At 45.9% G+C, this 17,663-nt stretch overlaps 2 protein-coding genes across 2 annotated transcripts in view; both read left to right on the top strand.

Annotated features, from left to right (window-relative positions):
* The window catches only part of WEE2 (WEE2 oocyte meiosis inhibiting kinase), a 19,770-nt gene extending 6,496 nt beyond the window's left edge, over window positions 1-13,274 (top strand). The window contains exons 2-12 of the mRNA XM_056482650.1: window positions 832-1,203; window positions 3,757-3,956; window positions 4,486-4,534; window positions 6,097-6,269; window positions 6,884-7,005; window positions 8,229-8,375; window positions 9,081-9,182; window positions 9,504-9,589; window positions 10,770-10,940; window positions 11,015-11,157; window positions 12,032-13,274. Of these exons, the coding sequence (XP_056338625.1) occupies window positions 871-1,203; window positions 3,757-3,956; window positions 4,486-4,534; window positions 6,097-6,269; window positions 6,884-7,005; window positions 8,229-8,375; window positions 9,081-9,182; window positions 9,504-9,589; window positions 10,770-10,940; window positions 11,015-11,157; window positions 12,032-12,188 (1,683 nt within the window). The 5' untranslated portion in view covers window positions 832-870 and the 3' untranslated portion in view covers window positions 12,189-13,274. The remainder of the gene's footprint in view (window positions 1-831; window positions 1,204-3,756; window positions 3,957-4,485; window positions 4,535-6,096; window positions 6,270-6,883; window positions 7,006-8,228; window positions 8,376-9,080; window positions 9,183-9,503; window positions 9,590-10,769; window positions 10,941-11,014; window positions 11,158-12,031) is intronic.
* SSBP1 (single stranded DNA binding protein 1) lies at window positions 13,266-16,983 on the top strand. Its single transcript, XM_056482655.1, has 6 exons — window positions 13,266-13,405; window positions 14,125-14,185; window positions 14,682-14,822; window positions 15,395-15,482; window positions 15,977-16,065; window positions 16,812-16,983. Exons 1-6 carry the CDS (start codon window positions 13,382-13,384, stop codon window positions 16,856-16,858), a joined length of 450 nt encoding a protein of 149 aa, XP_056338630.1. The 5' UTR covers window positions 13,266-13,381; the 3' UTR covers window positions 16,859-16,983.
* Window positions 16,984-17,663: the final 680 nt, after the last annotated feature.

A 17,663-nucleotide genomic window follows, 5' to 3' on the forward strand; every position in this document is an offset into this window, starting at 1 on the left:
AGGAAACACAGGGCCCATCATGACAAGACAAATGACTTATTGAGGTAAAGCCCACAAAGACTGGATCTCAGATGGGATTATGAGCAGACAGGCTGTCAGCAAACATCACCCCCTGACAGGCCCCAGGAAGCTGGAGAAGGGATGAGCCTGCAGGAGCAGGGAGATGACTCAAACTGACAGGGAGCCCTGGCTCCCTGCAGAGCTGGTTGGTGGCACTGCAGACCCAATCCAGAGAGAATTCCTCATCCAGCAGGCACCTGTGGACAGGTGCTGCCCAGCTCCAGGTGTTTCCCATTAGCATTGGCTCAGCTGTGGTGTGGTTATAAATGGTCCAGGGCAGGAGAGAGGCTGTCTGTGGGGTATCTGGTGACTCCTTGGGCCACCCTCTGCTTTTACAGCAGTATGTAACATGGAAATTTTTTTCCCCTTCCTCTCTGGTAGAGAAAATTAATGCAGGAAAGAGTGAGTGCAGGCTGTGTGTGTAATTCTTTAGGATGTGTTTCCTTGTGTGATGAGAGTAGTGGATGGAGGAGTTATTTTGGAAACTTACTGGGAAAGGCAGCGACTTCTGAGTTGTATCTGACTTATGCCAATAAGGCAAAAAGCAAAATCTGTTGTTAACATAAGCAGCAGCTGAATGACTTTGTACCTGGTAATTCTGGGGTGCTCTTCATTAACTAATGCTGTCTAATTACACTGATGAATAGCCAAGGTTTCTGTGTCTGTGGGACTGAGGAGTGTGGTTAGCAGAATGGATGCCCTTGATGAAGCAAGGAAGAAGATAAACTATCTGTGAATAATGCTGGTTTTTCTCTCCCTCTAACAAAACAGGCCAGTTTCAGCTCTACCTGTTCTGTTTCATGTGCTAACATGGATGACTGGGACAACAGCAATGAATTTATTCAGCGACTGGACTTTTCCAGTTGTGGTGAAGAGAGTGAAGACAGAAGTGTAAACGAGGAGGACTCCCTGAGCTTGAGCCCCCCCAGAAACTCAGAGTTCCAGAAGTGGCAAGAGAGCAGTCCTCTGCCAGCAACCCCTCAGAGAAAGCTTAGTGAGATTTTCCTGAGCAAGACAAAAGCCTGGATGAGTCCCACCCTGAAGTCTTCCCCTTCTGTGAGCAAGAGCTGGAGTAAACCTGATACCCCACTGCACATCACCTGGAAAAAGCTGCAGCTCTGTGACACCCCTCACACTCCTAAGGTAATGGCAGCACTGTGGCAGCTCTGTAGGAGATAAATGAAGTTGGGCAGCTTCTCCTGATGCTCTGTTCAGCACATTTTTGAATGCAAGTGAGTTTTATCTTGAAAATTGGAAAGGCTGTTATGGCTGGCACGTGTACTTTGCTGGCAAGACTGATCAGCTCCAACCAGCTTGCTGTCTGGTTACCACAGTTTTTGTTTGAAACAGTTCCTCAGTGAATCTGAGGAAAGCAGAGCTTTGTTCTCAGGGTAGCAGATCTCCTATGGAAGGAGTAGCAAATCAATGTATGCTTGTGGAGCAAGCACCTGTGTCACTGTCCTGAGATGCAACTTGGCTACTGAGCCAGCTTGAAAGAATGATCCCAATCCCTGTTTTATGTGTAACTTCTTGGAGAGGGTATAATATAACTGCTTTTTGTCTTGAGTAAGCACAGGTGGAGACTTGGCACCAGCTTCTCTGTTCTAGATAACTTCTAATGTGTGCATGGCTCCAAGCAGTCCAGACCTGCAGTGAAGCATAGCTGCTGGTTTCCTCTGAGTGCTCCTGCTCTACTGATAGATTGTTTGTTCCTTTGCTCCAGTGGTACACAGATCAATCCTTTAATGCTCCTGAGCTATGGTTTGGCTTCTGTCCTCCTCCAAAAACCTGATTATGTGGAGAGAAGGATGATCCTCTAGCCTTATATGATAGACTGTGTGCCAGTATTTACTGAGGAATGGCCTGCCACTCTCTAGGGGAAAGCAGACTAAAGGGCATCACTCCAAAAACTTCCTGCAGTCACCCTTTATAAGAAATCTCCCTAAATCTCACCTTAACATGGGTGAGAAGTTGTCCTTGCTTTGGATGGAGTGAATTTTCTCCTAGTAACTGCACTGTGATTTTGGCCTTAACTTAAGGACAGTGTTGCTAAAACACAATTATTGTTGAGCAGTGTTTACCCCAAGCCAAGGACTTTTCAGTTTCCCATGTTCTGCCAGTGTGGCTCCATAGCCAGGATAACTGCCAGGAAAAAAAAACAGAGGAAAGTTCATACTATAGAATGTCATGTTCAATATATAAACAGAAGGCAATTAGCCAGGAGAGGCTGATTAGGGCCCAGGGATGGGCTGGACATCAGTCAGCAGGTGCTGAGCAATTGTTAATCACTTGTCTGTGATTAACTCACTGGGGTTTTATTTCTCTTTTCTTAGAAATAATAATTATTATATTTTATTTTAATCATTAAATTGTTCTTTTCTCTACCCATGGGTTTTACCTGGTTTTCCCTGTTTCTGCTCCCCATCCCACTGAGGCAAGCATTGCAGTTGTGAGCAAAGGGTTCACAAGCAGAGGGCTTAGTTGCTGGCTGGGGTCTGTAAAAATCTTTTCCAGGGTGTGCATTGTGTAGATAACATGTTGGCTGGATGATTCAAAACATGCTGCTTGTAATTTGTCATGTTGTAGCCCATAAGCAGCAATTGCATGGAATCAACAATTAATTTTCCTTCCTCTCCTGGGGTAAAGGTCTTGTTTTCCAAGCATGCTGCAAAAGATGGGCTCCAAAGGGCCTAAATCTGCTTGTAGGAAAAGCTGGGAGCATTGGCCTTAGAACATTTGGAAGTGACAGGGTGAGAGAGCAGCCCTATTTAAACTGCAGATGTGAGTGGAGATATGGCTCCAGGATCATAATAGTGAGACCACTGTGGGATTGAAAAGATTATATAAGACTACCTTGATTAGTTAAAGGGCTTTTAACTAGAAGAAACACAATGCTAAATAGCCCATTAGACTTTATACCACTCTCTTGAAGCTGAAACAAGTCAAAACCAAACTTATATTTTAAAAGCTGAAGAAGTCAAATCAGAGTGAGTAGGTTTTTGTTGTCAGCTCAAGACTGGTGTCTAGGCTTTCCTTGGCCCAAGGTTCTGGACCAGTGAGTGGAACAAAGTGGTCTGTTCTGTGGCAAGATGAACAAAAGAAAATCCAGAGGTTCCTTTTGAACTGAAGCTTCTGAAACTCTGGTTTTCATTCATGAGGAGAAATGGATTCTTCTTTCCTAGTAGTTTCCTAGTAGCTGTATTAAAAAAAAAAAATATTTCCGGCAACTTCCCCTATCCTAATGCTGCTTAGTGCTGGAAAACCTGGGTGGTGCTCCAGCTCATCTCCTGACAAACCTGTCCTGACCAAACTGATGCAACAGTCCATGCCTGGCAGAACTAGGTCTTCCATATTAATGCAGCATATGATGCAATTTCCACCTCTCTGTAGGAGGGAAAGGGGAGCAGCTGGCTCCTCCTGAGGACTGTGCTTGCCAAAGTGGCTCTGCAGGCCTCACCCAAGTGAGCAGGGAATAGAATATGAAAGGGCTTAACAAAGAATGAAATGCTTTGTGGAAAATGAAAACTGTGGGGACTCAACTAGGGACACAGGGATTTAATGATTCAGCTATGCCAAGAAGGGAGCAGAGTTCTCCTCGATTTACAAGAGAACAAGAATTTTATTCTGAAATAGCAGCAAGAAAAACATTTCCTGGTTTATTTGCCACTTTTTTTTTTTTTTCCTCTCTCCATACAGAGCCTGTTGTCAAAGACAGCTTTTCCTTCCCCTGCAACAAAGGGCCCACCCAAAGGCTTCAGACACCTGAGACTCACTCCTCGTGCTGACTCTGATGACTCTTCCCAAGCTTCTCTTGTCAACATTAATCCCTTTACACCAGAGTCCTACAGACAAATGCTCTTCCATCCCAATGGCAAAAGGAAGGCCAGAGGACAGCTGTAAGTGAGCTACTCCTAAGCAGCAGACTGGAATCAGCCTGTTGGAAGGAGATAAGTAATGGAGATGTTCAGTTTCTGGGCTTATTTGCTAACATGAATCATCTACTTCTGTAGTGTTCATTGGAGTAGAGTAAATGTTAGATGTATAAAGGTAACAGAAATATAAATAAAAATCAGTCATTGCCTTTGTTCAGGGAGGTAAGTGGGGGATCAACAGCTCTCTTTAGTGCTGTGGCTGCTGCCCCACCAGCAGTAATGAGGCCAGGAGAGAGATGCCTCTGGACAGTGTGACATGTGGGCAGTACTGAAATTGCTTTGTGGAGACCTTCTACATGGAAACCAAGAATTCCTAACCTGGGACTGCAGTCTTTAAGAGCTCAACTAAAAACCTGTTTATCAATGCTATAAAATACATGATTAGGCTGTAAAGCAAGGTTTTGAGGTTCCTTTGAAAGATGTTTTCATCTCAAATTCAGTTGGATTGCTTCACTGAAGTGATACATCAGACTCTCCTAATCTCCTGTTGTAGGAATGACCCTCATCCTGCAAGCCAGAATAAACAGGAGCTACCTACAAATGTAAGTGTCTGTACATTTTCCTCCCACAGAGTGGGTGTTTGTAAGAGCTGGGTGTTTGATGGAATTTATTCTGTTATTGGGGTATAAACCATGGCACCAAGCCAGAGGGTCAACACCTAGGACAGAAAAGGTCTAAGCTGAATGTTTTGTGAACGTTTTTTTGAGATGACCAACTTGGAAAAGGTGGAATTGTTATTTGTAAGTGTGCCATAGCCAGGTTTGTGGCAGGATGATGGTCCCCTCTAGCCGAGGAGACTGGGATTGCAGGCAAATGGTCTCTGGAAAAACTGCACCTGCAGAGCAAATCTGCTCCCAGGCAACATCCAGGGCTGCCACAATTATTGCTTTACCTAGAAGAAAGCCTCAAGTAACTTGTGAAATACTGAACTATTATTCTGCTTGAGTGCTAATGAAATGGAGTATGTAATGTAGGTATAAAATTGTCCTAGGAAGTATTTTTACTGCCAAGCTATTTAAGGTAGTACAAAATACAGCTGCCTTATGAAATGCAAGCTGTTGGGAAGGGCTGCTGTTTCATGTGAGCCACATTTTACTGGCTGTGAGAACCAACTTACCTCCTCCTCTGTAAGCTCATGTACCATCAACTCCAACAATCACAGCAGTGGTTTCTGTGGAAACCACTGTGCAACATGAGCTGCTGTCCCTGTAAGGGGTGCAGGAGGATGGAGAAAAATCACTTAGCCCACTCTTGTTGTTCACTTCATGCTCCAGTGCTTATCTTTTCTTTATTTTCCTGCCAGTAGGCATCACTGTACCAGCAGTTCTAGATCCCTAGTGGCCATTATTGTAGCAATAATTATGTTCCAGCCATTCTGCCAGCTTTCAACCCTTTGTGGAAAAGTGTCTCCAAGTGAGATATCAGTGGGAATACAAACAAATACACTAAGAGCAGCTCATCTGCTGTTGGTCAGCAGCTGGTGCTTCAAACCTGGAGAGCCTGAGCTGATGCAGAGTGGCCTTGGCTGCAGCAAGCTCAGCTGCCAGGGTAAAGCAGCTCTTGTATAGCTGGGGTCACAGGAAGCCAACACACCAGGCTTCTCTGAGCTCAAAATAGGCAATAGGTCTAAGGTCTTATCCAGGCCTGTCTTTAGGCCACCACATTGCTGTTGCTTGCTGTTCATGCCTGGCTGACTCCACCAGCTGTGGGTCTCAGAGCTGGTCTGACTTGTCAAGAGAAGGGATGTGGTGGAAGTAACCCAAGGAGCCTTAAGCATATACAGCCAAATAAATTTTTCCTTAACTGTAATTTCTACCTCAATGGCTAACAAGTCCTGATTTTATGAAACCAACCAAACAGCCTTGCAAACTTGGCCAAACCAGGGAAGGTAGCCTTTAAGTGGTGAGGAAAAACACACAACAAGCGAAAGGCAATTCCAAGAATTGAAGTTACCATTTCAAGAACTGGCCACACACCTGCACATATGCTGGGTGAACATCCAGAATGGGAGAGGGAGCAGTGCTCAGTGACAGCAAGGGTTACAAACCTCTAAAACAATGAAGTCTTTCATCTGCTCTTTGTCTTTGTTTTTGTGGCTTTGCAGAGATATACTCTGAAAGCAAGCAATATGGTTTCCCGCTACAAGAAGGAGTTCCTGGAACTAGAAAAAATTGGTGTGGGGGAGTTTGGCTCTGTCTACAAGTGCATCAAACGCCTTGATGGATGTGTCTATGCCATCAAACGCTCCAAAAGGCCTCTGGCAGGATCCTCAGATGAGTGAGTGTGCTTGCTGGGAGCTGGCATGAAATGATGGGCATGTTCTTCAGAGGTGTGATGGGAAGGAGGGAGTGTGGATCTAAAGGCATCTGATGGGTGGTATGAGCAAAAACTGGCTGCTGCTGCACTTACAAATAGCAGCTGTGAGAGTGGGGGGAAGATGCCATTGTACAACATTGGATAGAAATGTCATGGGGAGAAAGAAGTCCTATGCACTGCAAAGTGAGAGGATGGCATACCTGAGCCCCTTGGGTCCATCCAGATAGTTTCTTTACAATAGATGTCAAGAAGTTTATTTGATAAATATGCATCTGTGCCTGCTTGCTGTATGGCCAGCACTACTCTTATCTGTATTGACCAGCTTGTGGTGTCCTGTATGCTAAAGCAAAGTCTTTGAAGCTGCTGCTGCCTTTGCCTCTTAAAGAAAATCACTGAGCAAGTCTTTTGCTAAACAGCAGCTCAAGGCATTTGAGCAAGGGCAGGCTTTGTCTCACAGCTGTGAGAGCCAGTCTGTCAAAACCTGGGGGAGCAAAGGTGTTCAGGGCTTTCAGGCTGCAAACCTGGGCTCCTGTGCTGGCAGGCTGCAGCTCTGCTTTCCCTGTGTGCCTCCCCAGGCAGCTGGCCCTGCGTGAGGTGTATGCCCACGCTGTCCTGGGGCACCACCCCCATGTCGTGCGCTACTACTCGGCCTGGGCAGAGGACAACCACATGATCATCCAGAATGAGCACTGCAATGGTGAGAGCTGGGCACTGCTCAGGGCTGCCATGGGCAAAGGTGCCTTTTGTGTGCTTAGACTGGGGTGGTTTGGCTTGCAAGAAAGCAAACTGGGGCTTTGTTTCCGTGGAGAATCCAGTAAGGGCACATCATACTTAGATGAAGCTCTGAGTGGTGCTAATGTTTTAGAGGCAGTGAATAACCCTTGTATTTCTGGGATTTGAAAACTGTTTGTCTGTTTTGGCTGGCCTGGAAAAGCATTCCCATTTTGATGCTCAGAGTTGGGACTTACCAGGTAACACCTGATGTGAGTGACTTAAGGGCTGTGTATCTTGGCAAGAACCTCCTCATAATGGAGGTGAGTGTGACTGGTTGAGATGAAGGGACCTTGCATCCTGACTAGAAGAAAGGGCTGGCAATTGTGGAGGAACAGAGCAGATGATGAGGCAAAGTATAAATGGTGTGCTGCAGGCAAGGTGGTAACTGCTACCTGAGTTTGCCCTTGGCAATACCATTGCTTGAGAGAAATTGCAAAAAATACCTTTAGCTACCAGAGCTGCTGAAAGCAAAAATGTCATGTTCATCTTTTGGCTGCACCTGTAGCCTTGGGCCTCAATGAAGAGTGGTGACAGCTGTTTGGAGAACTGCTTTCAAATCTGGTGGAGGCAGCTATGAAATGTGGTGCTCATTGCTGCAGGGTTGATGAATTGCTTGTGTTCTGTTGGCTGAACATCTGAGACTAAAAGAGAGGTGGTGAAAAGTATGGAGACAGAGGCAATGATATCATCTAGCTCTGAAATATCCAAAGTGTCTCAATGGAGATGCACAAGGCTGTGCTGAATGTTAATACTTCTCAGTCCAAAATCTGCTAGTGGGAACTTAATTTCCTTGTTCCACCATTCCTATACCAGCTTTCTGCATCTAAGCACAGCAGAAGCAATTTTTGTTGTTCACTTGCAGCACCACCATCAGCATGAACAGGTCAGCCCTCCTGGCAGGATGTAGAGCTGTAGGCTGGAGGTAGAACTGGAGCTATTCATCCTTGTCCAGTGGGAAGCTGGGCATTCCAGGGCAGTGGGAAGGCTGAAGCCAAGTGGTGATGTCCCAGTTTGCTCACTAGGGCACACAGAGCTGGTGTGGTTGGGGTTTGTCACTAGCTGGCCCCCAAGTGTTCTAGGCAGCTCTTTCAAATGTGCTGTTCCATAAAACCTGTGTGAGGTCTCAGACTGATTCTTTTCCCCTAGGTGGGAGTCTCCAAGATGTGCTGATGGAAAATGCAAAGCTTGGGCAGTATTTCCCAGAAGGAGAGCTGAAGGAAATATTGCTGCAAGTCTCCATGGGACTAAAATACATCCACAACTCTGGCCTTGTGCACCTGGACATCAAACCTAGTAAGTGTGGTGCCATCCTCCTGTGTGGAGGGTTTTCCTAGTGATCCCTTAGGTGTAGGACCTGTAATAAATCCTTCTGAGTGGACTGATTGTAGAGCTTCAAAGAAGAGGACCTTGCCCTTGTCTTGTGTGTATGGTGTTTGGGGTGGTTTTAAAAAATTTTGTATTTTGATTTATACCACTACTGCTGCTTTAAAATTGAACCTTGTCTGATATTTGGCAGTGTTTCACTCCTGTCTCATGACCTTTGTGTAATCCTGGCTCATGGGAATCACCTTCATGCTGGTGGAGCAAGTAGGGCTGCCAGGGGAGATGGGGACTTCCTTATTTCCTGCTGTCTTGTTGCACAACACTTGGCTTTTGTGAGGGTACCTATCCTGGATGGTCACCTCCAGGGCAATACTCCTTCCATCAGATAGTTAATATTCTTATCCTAGTTACTGCTGAAATTGTGCCTCTATCTTAGAGGGCAGGGGGAGGGGAAGGTTGATTTCACTGGGATATTTTATTCACAAGATACAAATATCTTATGCCAGCTGTGTGGCTGAATGTGAGCTGGGCAGAAAGCTGACTAATGGGTGGAAATGGGAAACCAGTTTCTCTGGCTGCAAATCTGAACTCTGACAGGTGGGGTTTTTGCAGAGTTGTCAGGCTGCTGCAGCCTGACTGCTGATATCACCTTATTGCTAAACTTCTGTCTTGCAGGTAATATCTTCATCTGTCACAAGCTGGCAGTTTCAGGCCCTGCTGGGCAGGAGGAGAGTGACAGTGAAGATGAATTCTCTCCTGGTGTGGTGTATAAGATTGGTAGGTTTTAGCCTACTTTACAGCTGGCCTAAGATTAGGGCTGCCAATTACTGCCTGAGACTGCCATGTCCTGAAGAGATGTGCACACAAAACTGATAGGATAGTCATGAATGCCCCAATTACTCACCAGAATTAATTCCTCTAAGGAGACAAGTCACAGAAAATTCATGTGCTTGTTTCCAGGTGCAGATTCCTGAGTTAGGAACAAGCTTGCTCCCCTTGCTCAGTATTCCTTTGTTGGTGCCTATACAATGCAAGCTTTTATTGCAGAATGATTTCAGTTTGCTACTTTACATTGAAGTTGCTGGTTCTTTGTCTCAGGTGACCTTGGACATGTGACATCAATAACAAACCCTCAGGTGGAGGAAGGAGACAGACGGTTTTTGGCCAATGAGATTTTGCAAGAGGTACAACTGCTAGAGCAGGGCAATGGGGAGAACAGGGTGGGAGAGCAAGTGGGGAGAGATCAGCTGTACAGCAGCCATTGGTGTAGCTTGTTCCTCCCCTTATCTCCTCTTTCTTCTGTCTGGTCTGGCTGTGAAATCTGAAATTAGCACTTTAGCATGAACTATAGTGGTGTGGGTCTTATGTAAATACATACTCCATGTGTAAATACTTCATAAAGCAGACAACTCAAGGTGATCATATGTACTATGAAACAAGTGTGCTAAAGCTGATGAAAACACTAGAAACATTTTAAAATAATGGCTTGATTCCTGACTGCAGTCTCCATCAGTTACAGCTCAATTCCATTTTCTTTTGTCATGTTCAGTCTGCACTACCCATGTCAACAGCCTTTAGGACTATGGGAAGTTCCTACTTCATCAAGCCTAAGGAATTTCTAAAGTGTCTTGAGACTGGGCCTTTTGAACAAGAAACCATTAGGAGAATACTCATTAAAAAAGAGAAGTGCTTCTCCCTTCCAGCAATTTATAAGTAGTTACCATTGCAGCTATCAGTGAGACAAAATCTTTATCTGTTTGAAGGCATTTGATTTGCATATCAGCTGAAATTAAACTACAGGATATGATTGAGGAATATTTTTAGCCAGAGAGATGCCTTGTAAAACAAACACTGAACAAGTGGTGGGAAGGTGGGAACACACCTCTTAATCTGGCTGCAGTTTAGTCACTCTGGCCACCAAATAAAAAGGGCATCAGTATTGAACAACCAGCTTGGGTGTGTTATTTAGTTCAGGTGGTGACAATAGGCTTTATTCAATTCAGGTGGTGACAATTTAGGTCAATATCTGTGCAGGTGGATTTAGGAACTGTTAGATCCATGAATCAGGTGCAATATTCAGTCTGAGTTGGGCATGGGTATCTTACTGCCTTGTGTGAAGGATGGAGGGACATGGGTGTTACTGCAGTGTCCCCAACATGCCTGAAAGCCAGCATGGTGTTGGTTAGTGGCACTGCCTGCTGCCAATGTTTTTATCCTGAGGAGGAGAAAGCAGCTCCCTGGGGTGGTGAAGGCAGGGCCATAGACACACACTCGCTTGGCTGCTTCTTTCTGAGCTCACAGGCCACCTCTCCTTTGCTTGGTGCAGCCAGGTGCTCCTTTCTGACCCCTCTCTCCTCTCTGCAGCAGTACTGCTACTTGCCCAAGGCTGACATCTTTGCCCTGGCCCTCACGGTGGCTCTGGCAGCCGGGGCAGCAGCGCTGCCGCACAACGGGGCCCTGTGGCACCACATCCGCAAGGGCAACGTCCCACACATCCCCCAGAGGCTGCCCCCCCGCCTGCTTGAGCTCCTGAAGGTGAGCAGAGAGTCCTGACGGGATGGTGGCTGTGTGTGACAGCAGTCTGAACTCTGAACTGCTTTGCCCTGCAGCTCATGATCCACCCTGACCCAGCACAAAGACCTTCTGCCACAGCCCTCACCAAACACCCTGTTCTCCGTCCTTCCTGTGGGAAAGCCCTGCAGCTCCAGGAGCAGCTGAATGTGGAGAAATGCAAGACTGCCATGCTGGAAAGGTAGGGCTGGCTTGGGCAAACCCATGCTGGTCACCAACTTTGAACAGAGGGTGGTAGTGCTGGAAGAATGCCATCATCTCCTGTCCCTGGAGTTGGGAAGTGATGGGGCTGTAAAACAGGCAGCTGTGCTTCAGCTCTGCCTTGGAGCTGGCTGAGTTAAAACAGTGAAATCCTGGGCTTCCTGCAACCACTGGTGATGCAAGATGCTGATACAAGCTGCAGCCAGTGGGTAAATGAGGAGTTGATAATGCACTGAGATATTCCTCTTCCTTCTGTGCTTAGAGTACTATCAGGGGGTGCTGGATGTGTTTTTTCCCTTGTTCCCTCTCACTGCTGTAGGCAGTAGTGTTTTGAGGTGCTGGGATCTAAGAACTGCCCCAGAACCCCTCTAAGTGCAGTAGTCAGCTGGGGAGTCAGTAGATTTTCTGTGTAGACAGCATAGTGAATGCTCTGGAAGAACAGCAAGTACCAGAAAGGGAAGAAAGGCAATGGAAAATAAGCATATGCCTCGATTTAGGTATTTATGTATGAGGTAAGGTTCATCTAAGTTTCAGCGTCTACAACTATCTGAAACAATGGGAGAAAAACTGAGACAGGTGTTCTCATACTGGTGCCAGTGTGTTGCTGACCTGATACATTAGTTTTCTTCTGAGCTTCTTTCAGAGCTCCTACCTTTTCAAGCAGAAACACTAGAGACAGCTACAGTAATAGTCATGTTACCCTCCAGGCTGACAAGTTGCCCCCTTGCAGCAGCACAGAATATTACAGTAACCCTATTGTGCAAGATTGTTCATAGTTTGCTTCCACAGCTGGTGGGGATTCATGCATGACCTGGTTTTCTTCCTTTCCTCTTCCTTCCATCTCCCCCCTGCAGGGAACTTAAAGCAGCTCGCCTTGCCCAGACCCTCATGAAGGACCAAGCCTTAGGAAGTGCCAAGTTACAAGAGTCTGAAACCTCTTCTAAGCAGAAGAGCAAGCGTCTGGTGGGAGGGAAGAGCTGTCGCTCGTTTAGCTTTACTCTGGGTTTCTGAGTTTCTGTGTTGTCCCAAGACTGCTGAATGGCCCTGTGAAAGCAGAGGGTCAATGCCCCATATTGTCTGTCATTTTCTTTTTATTGGTTTTATTTTTTGTTCCCCTGTTAGGAGCTGTTGACTGAAAAAACAATGACTGGCTTACAAGTGCTGGATAATGGGATTTAAGGTTGTTCTCAGTCTTTTGCCTGTTTAATTTCTTGTGTAACCGGCCTTGCTATAGACTCAGTGTAACTCTGCTGTGACAAAAGGATGTTTTCTCTACTCACTTCCCTCTTTCTGGAGTTGAGCCCTGTTAGTGGTGACTTTGTGGTCTTAACACTCAGGTTGGTTATATCTTTAGAGGGGTGATAATGGCTGTACAGGGAGACAGTATCGACAGCTGTCTGCTCCTAGGAGCAGCAGGCACGGACTATGGCAGTTTTAGCTGCCCATGAGGAGCCAGGCTGGTTACACAGCGGTCCTGGGGGCTCAGGATGCAGCTGGAGTCATGTTTCACTGTGGGGGGACACAGAGTAATAGGAAATACTTGGAGTTAAGCGGTGGGAGCTGAAGAAAACCAAAACTTTTGTAACTGGGTGTGCTCTGACTGGTTAGTCCCCGATGCCTGACGTGTTTTCTGTGAATTTGGGAGGATTCTTTGTCCGTGTGGGGAGAGAACTGCAGAGTGTCGGTAGCTGGGTCTGTCTGCTCCCCTTTGCTCTTCACTGTCTCACAGTGGCGCAGCTGCCTGCGAACTGCAGGCTTTCAGCGGAGATAAGGGGAATTAGAAAGGGCTTTTCCAGCTTTTTGCAGTTGCCCATGGTAATGGTGGTATGTATTTTGTATTTGAGATGTAACATACCCTTTTGTGTTTGTGTTGGTTGGACAGAGCGCTGCTATGAGGGAGAGCTCGGTACCTCGCTCACTCCCAGCTTTTACTGCTTTGGTTGATGATGCATTGCACATGCTGGCTTTTAACTGTTAGATCCTATCGTTTCGTGCGAATAAAGGTTTTATCGTTTTTACCCGATGACCGAGTGATGGACTTTGTTGGGGTGTTTTCTCCCCGCGCGGGGCCGGTTTCCGGCCGGACGCGTTTCCATTTCCCGTTCCGGCGGCGCGGAGGGCGCGGGGTCGGGCGGCGGGGCCGGGCCGGGCTCCGTGCGGCGCTGCTTCAGCCCTGCTCTTCCCTCCGCAGGCTCGGCGGCAGCATGTGGCGGCGACCGGCGTGGCAGGTAGGGCCGGGCCCGGCGCCCTCGGGGCGGGAAGGGGGAGCAGCGCGGGGCCGGGGCCTGGGCGCTGGATCCCTCGTGGGGAGGCACAGAGCGAGCGCTCTCACCGGCCTGGAGCCGCGTCTGGCTCTGCGAAATGAGCCTTTCTCCTAATTCCTGCGCACAGGCCTCTAGCAGAAGTGTTTCTGGGTTGGTTTTTTTAAAAATTATTATTATCTGGAATAACGGCAGTTCCTTCACTGCTTTTCCACTTGCAGTACTAGGAGTTGTGTACTAGATTTACCTTGGGAACACGGGTGTCAGTGCATCCACTGCTCGTTCCAGTGCATGGATGTACTTTTTGGGACACAGTTCTGCTTCATTTCAGATATCAACTATATCAGACCTGTTTGTTTCCAAAGACTAACACTCAAACAACTAAACCCCCACTCTGCTACAAACCACCTTTCCTACTTATGTATTTAAAAACTGCATATCCCAGAAATAACTGCTGGAGATATATCTTTGGGCCACACTTCTTTCTAGGCAAGTCTTCAACCTTGATTTAACCAAATATTCTTTAAATAATCTTACTAACTTCATTTGGCTGAACAGATTTCTTTCCTCAGCTCCCTCATTAGTTACCTGGAAAAGAACATACTTGCAGAACTTCAGAAAATGAGATGTGAAGGCCTGTGAGTGCTGTTTGTGTCTTGGAAACTCACATTTCTCTGTTCTGTCAGGTGCTACGCCAGTTTGTGAGACATGACTCTGATACGGTTACCTCACTGGTACTTGAAAGATGTAAGTAACTCCTGAGATGCCATTTAGTTTTTACTCTGTGTTTATCTCAGTTTTAGAGAAATAGGGCAGGAGAGAAGCAGGTAGGAGCAGTAGCTCCTCAGTGTAGGAGCTAAGAATGTGTTGTTTCAAGCACACAGACTCTTGAGTGGTTTCCTGACTGGTCTCTGTCAGGTGAAGCAGCACTTTAGGAGGGGGGAGGAAAAAAAGCCCTGGCAAGGACTGCCACTCTATAGGCCAGGTCGTTGCACTTGTGTCTGTGAAAGAGATGGAACAGAAAGAAAAAAAGAGCCTTGGGCTTTTTTATTCAGTTATTTCACAGTGATAATAGCAGTACTGCACAATCAACCATCTGCCAAATGTCCCAAGAGCTTAGGAAGTGCTTAGGAGGTGCAGAGAGTTGTGATGCTGTCCCTTCAGCAAAGCTGCTGACTGCTGGCTTGCCATGCTTAGAAACATTGTAACTCGCCTGTGTGTGTGTTTGGTCTCTCTCTTTCAGCCATGAATCGTGTTCAGCTGCTTGGTCGGGTTGGACAGGACCCTATCATGAGGCAAGTGGAAGGAAAAAACCCTGTTACCATATTTTCCCTGGCAACCAATGAGATGTGGCGGACAGGAGATAGTGAAGTGGGCCAGGGAGGTGAGTCTGCACGAGCAACACGTCCCAGGTCATGGCTGCAATGTCAGCAACACCACACTGGAAAATCTCTGGGGTGCAGGAAGGCTCCTTTGAGGTCAGCAGAGATCCTGGTGCATTTGTGTGATCTGCTGTTGACCCTCAGGAGGAGAGGAGAGTGGGCATTTTGTCAGAGGCATAGCAGGTTCTGTACTCTTGCATTTCAGGATGAGAAAAGTAAAGAAAAGATAATTTTTCTTATTGATTGTCATCAGTTTGCATCTACAGATGCAGTCTTATTCTCTAAATTCTATTGAGTGTGGAGTGTCTAAGGGGAAGAAATTCATAGCATGAGCACTGTCTTACAGAAAAAGCAATGTCTTGATTTGAACTTTGCTTCTGCACAAGAATTTGTTTGGACACAGATAAGTGGAACATTTAGTTCTGGAGTGAAGTGGGAGATGGAGTGCTAGTATACTTCTGTTTTCAAATTGCTTCTCATAATTTTGAGAATACCAATGTGTTGAAACTAATTTCTGAGTCTCGTATCACAAAGAGGATTTGGCATCCACCTCTGTCACTTCTGTGTACCTCAGGTGACATCAGTCAGAAGACAACATGGCACAGGATCTCTGTCTTCAGACCAGGCCTCAGGGATGTCACCTATCAGTATGTGAGGAAGGGGTAAGTGAATAACAAATGCCTTAACAGATTACTGCAATAGTTATGGTGACCAGGAACTGTAGTGAGATACAGGTGCCATAAGACAAGTTAGCAGAGCTGCTACAAACAATTGATACAAAAGCCTGTGTGCTTTATATCTGTGAATTCAGCCTTTTCATCAGGAAGTGTAGTGCTAAGGCAAGGAGTCACAGGCTCCAAGTGAAAGAGGGGAAATTTAGGTTGGACGTATGGATGTAATGCTTACTGTCAAGGTAGTGAGGCCCTGGCAGGGGCTGCCCAGAGGAGCTGTGGATGCTCCATCCCTGGAGTGTCCAAGGTCAGGCTGCATGGGGCTTTGAGCAGCCTGATGTAGTGGATGGTATTCCTGCCCATGGCCAGGGGGTTGGAACATATGGTTTTTGAAATCCCATTTCAACCCAAACCATTCTATGATTACAGAGTGGAAAACAGCAGCACGGTTCTCTGACCAAAATCAAATTCTTGTTCTTTTTCAGCTCTCGGATCTTTGTTGAAGGAAAGATAGATTATGGTGAATATACAGATAAGAACAATGTGAGGCGACAGGCCACAACAATTATAGCAGGTAAGGAGCAGAGCACCAAGGTGCCCCTTGCCCCTCTGAAATGGAGCTTGGTTTGTCTTCATCCTCAGTATCCACACTCAGGGATTTGGAGAGAATGGGTAGTGTGCACCAGGTTTCCTCTGGCACTGCTTGTGAACACACAAGATGAGATGTTGCAAACTGTTGGTGTCATTTGCTTATGCCACAGAATGCATAGAGAGGAGACTTGTGCCTTGGATTGGCCCAACAAAGAAAACTAGGAAACTCAACTTTTTCCTTAAAGTAGCCTAAGCATCCCACATCTTTATTGTGGATAGAACTGCTACTGTGTTTCTTTTGAATGAGGGATAAATTAATTGGGTAGGAAACATTTCTGTTACACAAGTATGTCTAAAAAGGAACTTCCCATAGTCCTATAGGCTGTTGACATGGGTAGTGCAGACTGAACATGACAAAAGAAAATAGAATTGAGCTGTAACTGATGGAGACTGCAGTCAGGAATTAAACCATTATCTTAAAATGTTTCTAGTGTTTTTATCAGCTTTAGCACACTTGTTTCATAGTACATATGATCACCTTGAGTTGTCTGCTTTCAGGGGACATAGAGAAAGAACCCTGTTGGACACTGTTTTGTTTTATGAACTATTATTCTGTTCCAAAATCCACATTATCAACTTATTTTAATACAAATACCTGGGATTCATGGTGTGAAGGCTTGCAACAAGGCAAAACAATGCTCAAGATGAATTTTTTTCATTTCTTTTCAGATAATGTGATTTTTCTGAGTGACGGCTCTGTGAGAGACAAGGTGTGATGCCCTGGATCCAAGCACTAAGGACATTTCATTCCTTTGGTTTCTCAATGCTTCATAATTCTGTAATCACGTATATTACTGTAGTTTCTTTAAGAAATAAATAAAATGTTTGTACCTAGAGGCTACATCTGTGTGTTCTGTTGTCTCATCTACTTTCTTGCTGTGATCTTTTGAATTTTTTTTTCTTCTTAAAAGGAAGGTTTCCCCAGGCAGCTGTACCAGTTCTTGAGCTGATGAGTATATAAATGGGAGTCACTCTGTGCATCTTCAGCCACTTTCAAACCTCCTGTCCTTGGCTGCCTTAATCTCTCCTGACTGCAGGGACTGCCAGCCTGATCCCCTCTCACTGTTGACATTCCTGCTTTGTTTTATAGGTGTCATTCCCTGTTTTTCCTTCACAGTTAGACAGTTCAGTTTTAAAGCAGAACCATTGGTCTTGACTAGTGCTCAGCTGGAGATTTGTCACAGACCCAAAGGAGGCCTCCTGTGCATTTGCATTTCCCCCTCTGCTGATCCTAGATGTTGTCTCTTACCAAACGCTGCTTGGGTCTTGTTTGTTGTGCTGTTTGGTTTAGGATGACATCAGCATTCCCATCCAGTCCCTCATTAGGGTGCTGTGCTGGAGGAGCATCCACACAAACATGTTAAAAGAATTAATTGCAGAGTCCTGAAGCTCAGTTCTTCCAATCTTATTTTGGTGGTGTCACTTGAAAAACCAAAATCCACAGCAGTACTTCAAAAAATGAAAACAAACTTTTCAAATTTCCAGTTTGAGTCCTTTTAAGAACAGGTTAAAGAAGAGCAA

The sequence above is a fragment of the Oenanthe melanoleuca genome, chromosome 1A, assembly GCF_029582105.1.
Source record: "Oenanthe melanoleuca isolate GR-GAL-2019-014 chromosome 1A, OMel1.0, whole genome shotgun sequence".
In the NCBI taxonomy this organism is placed as follows: domain Eukaryota; kingdom Metazoa; phylum Chordata; class Aves; order Passeriformes; family Muscicapidae; genus Oenanthe; species Oenanthe melanoleuca.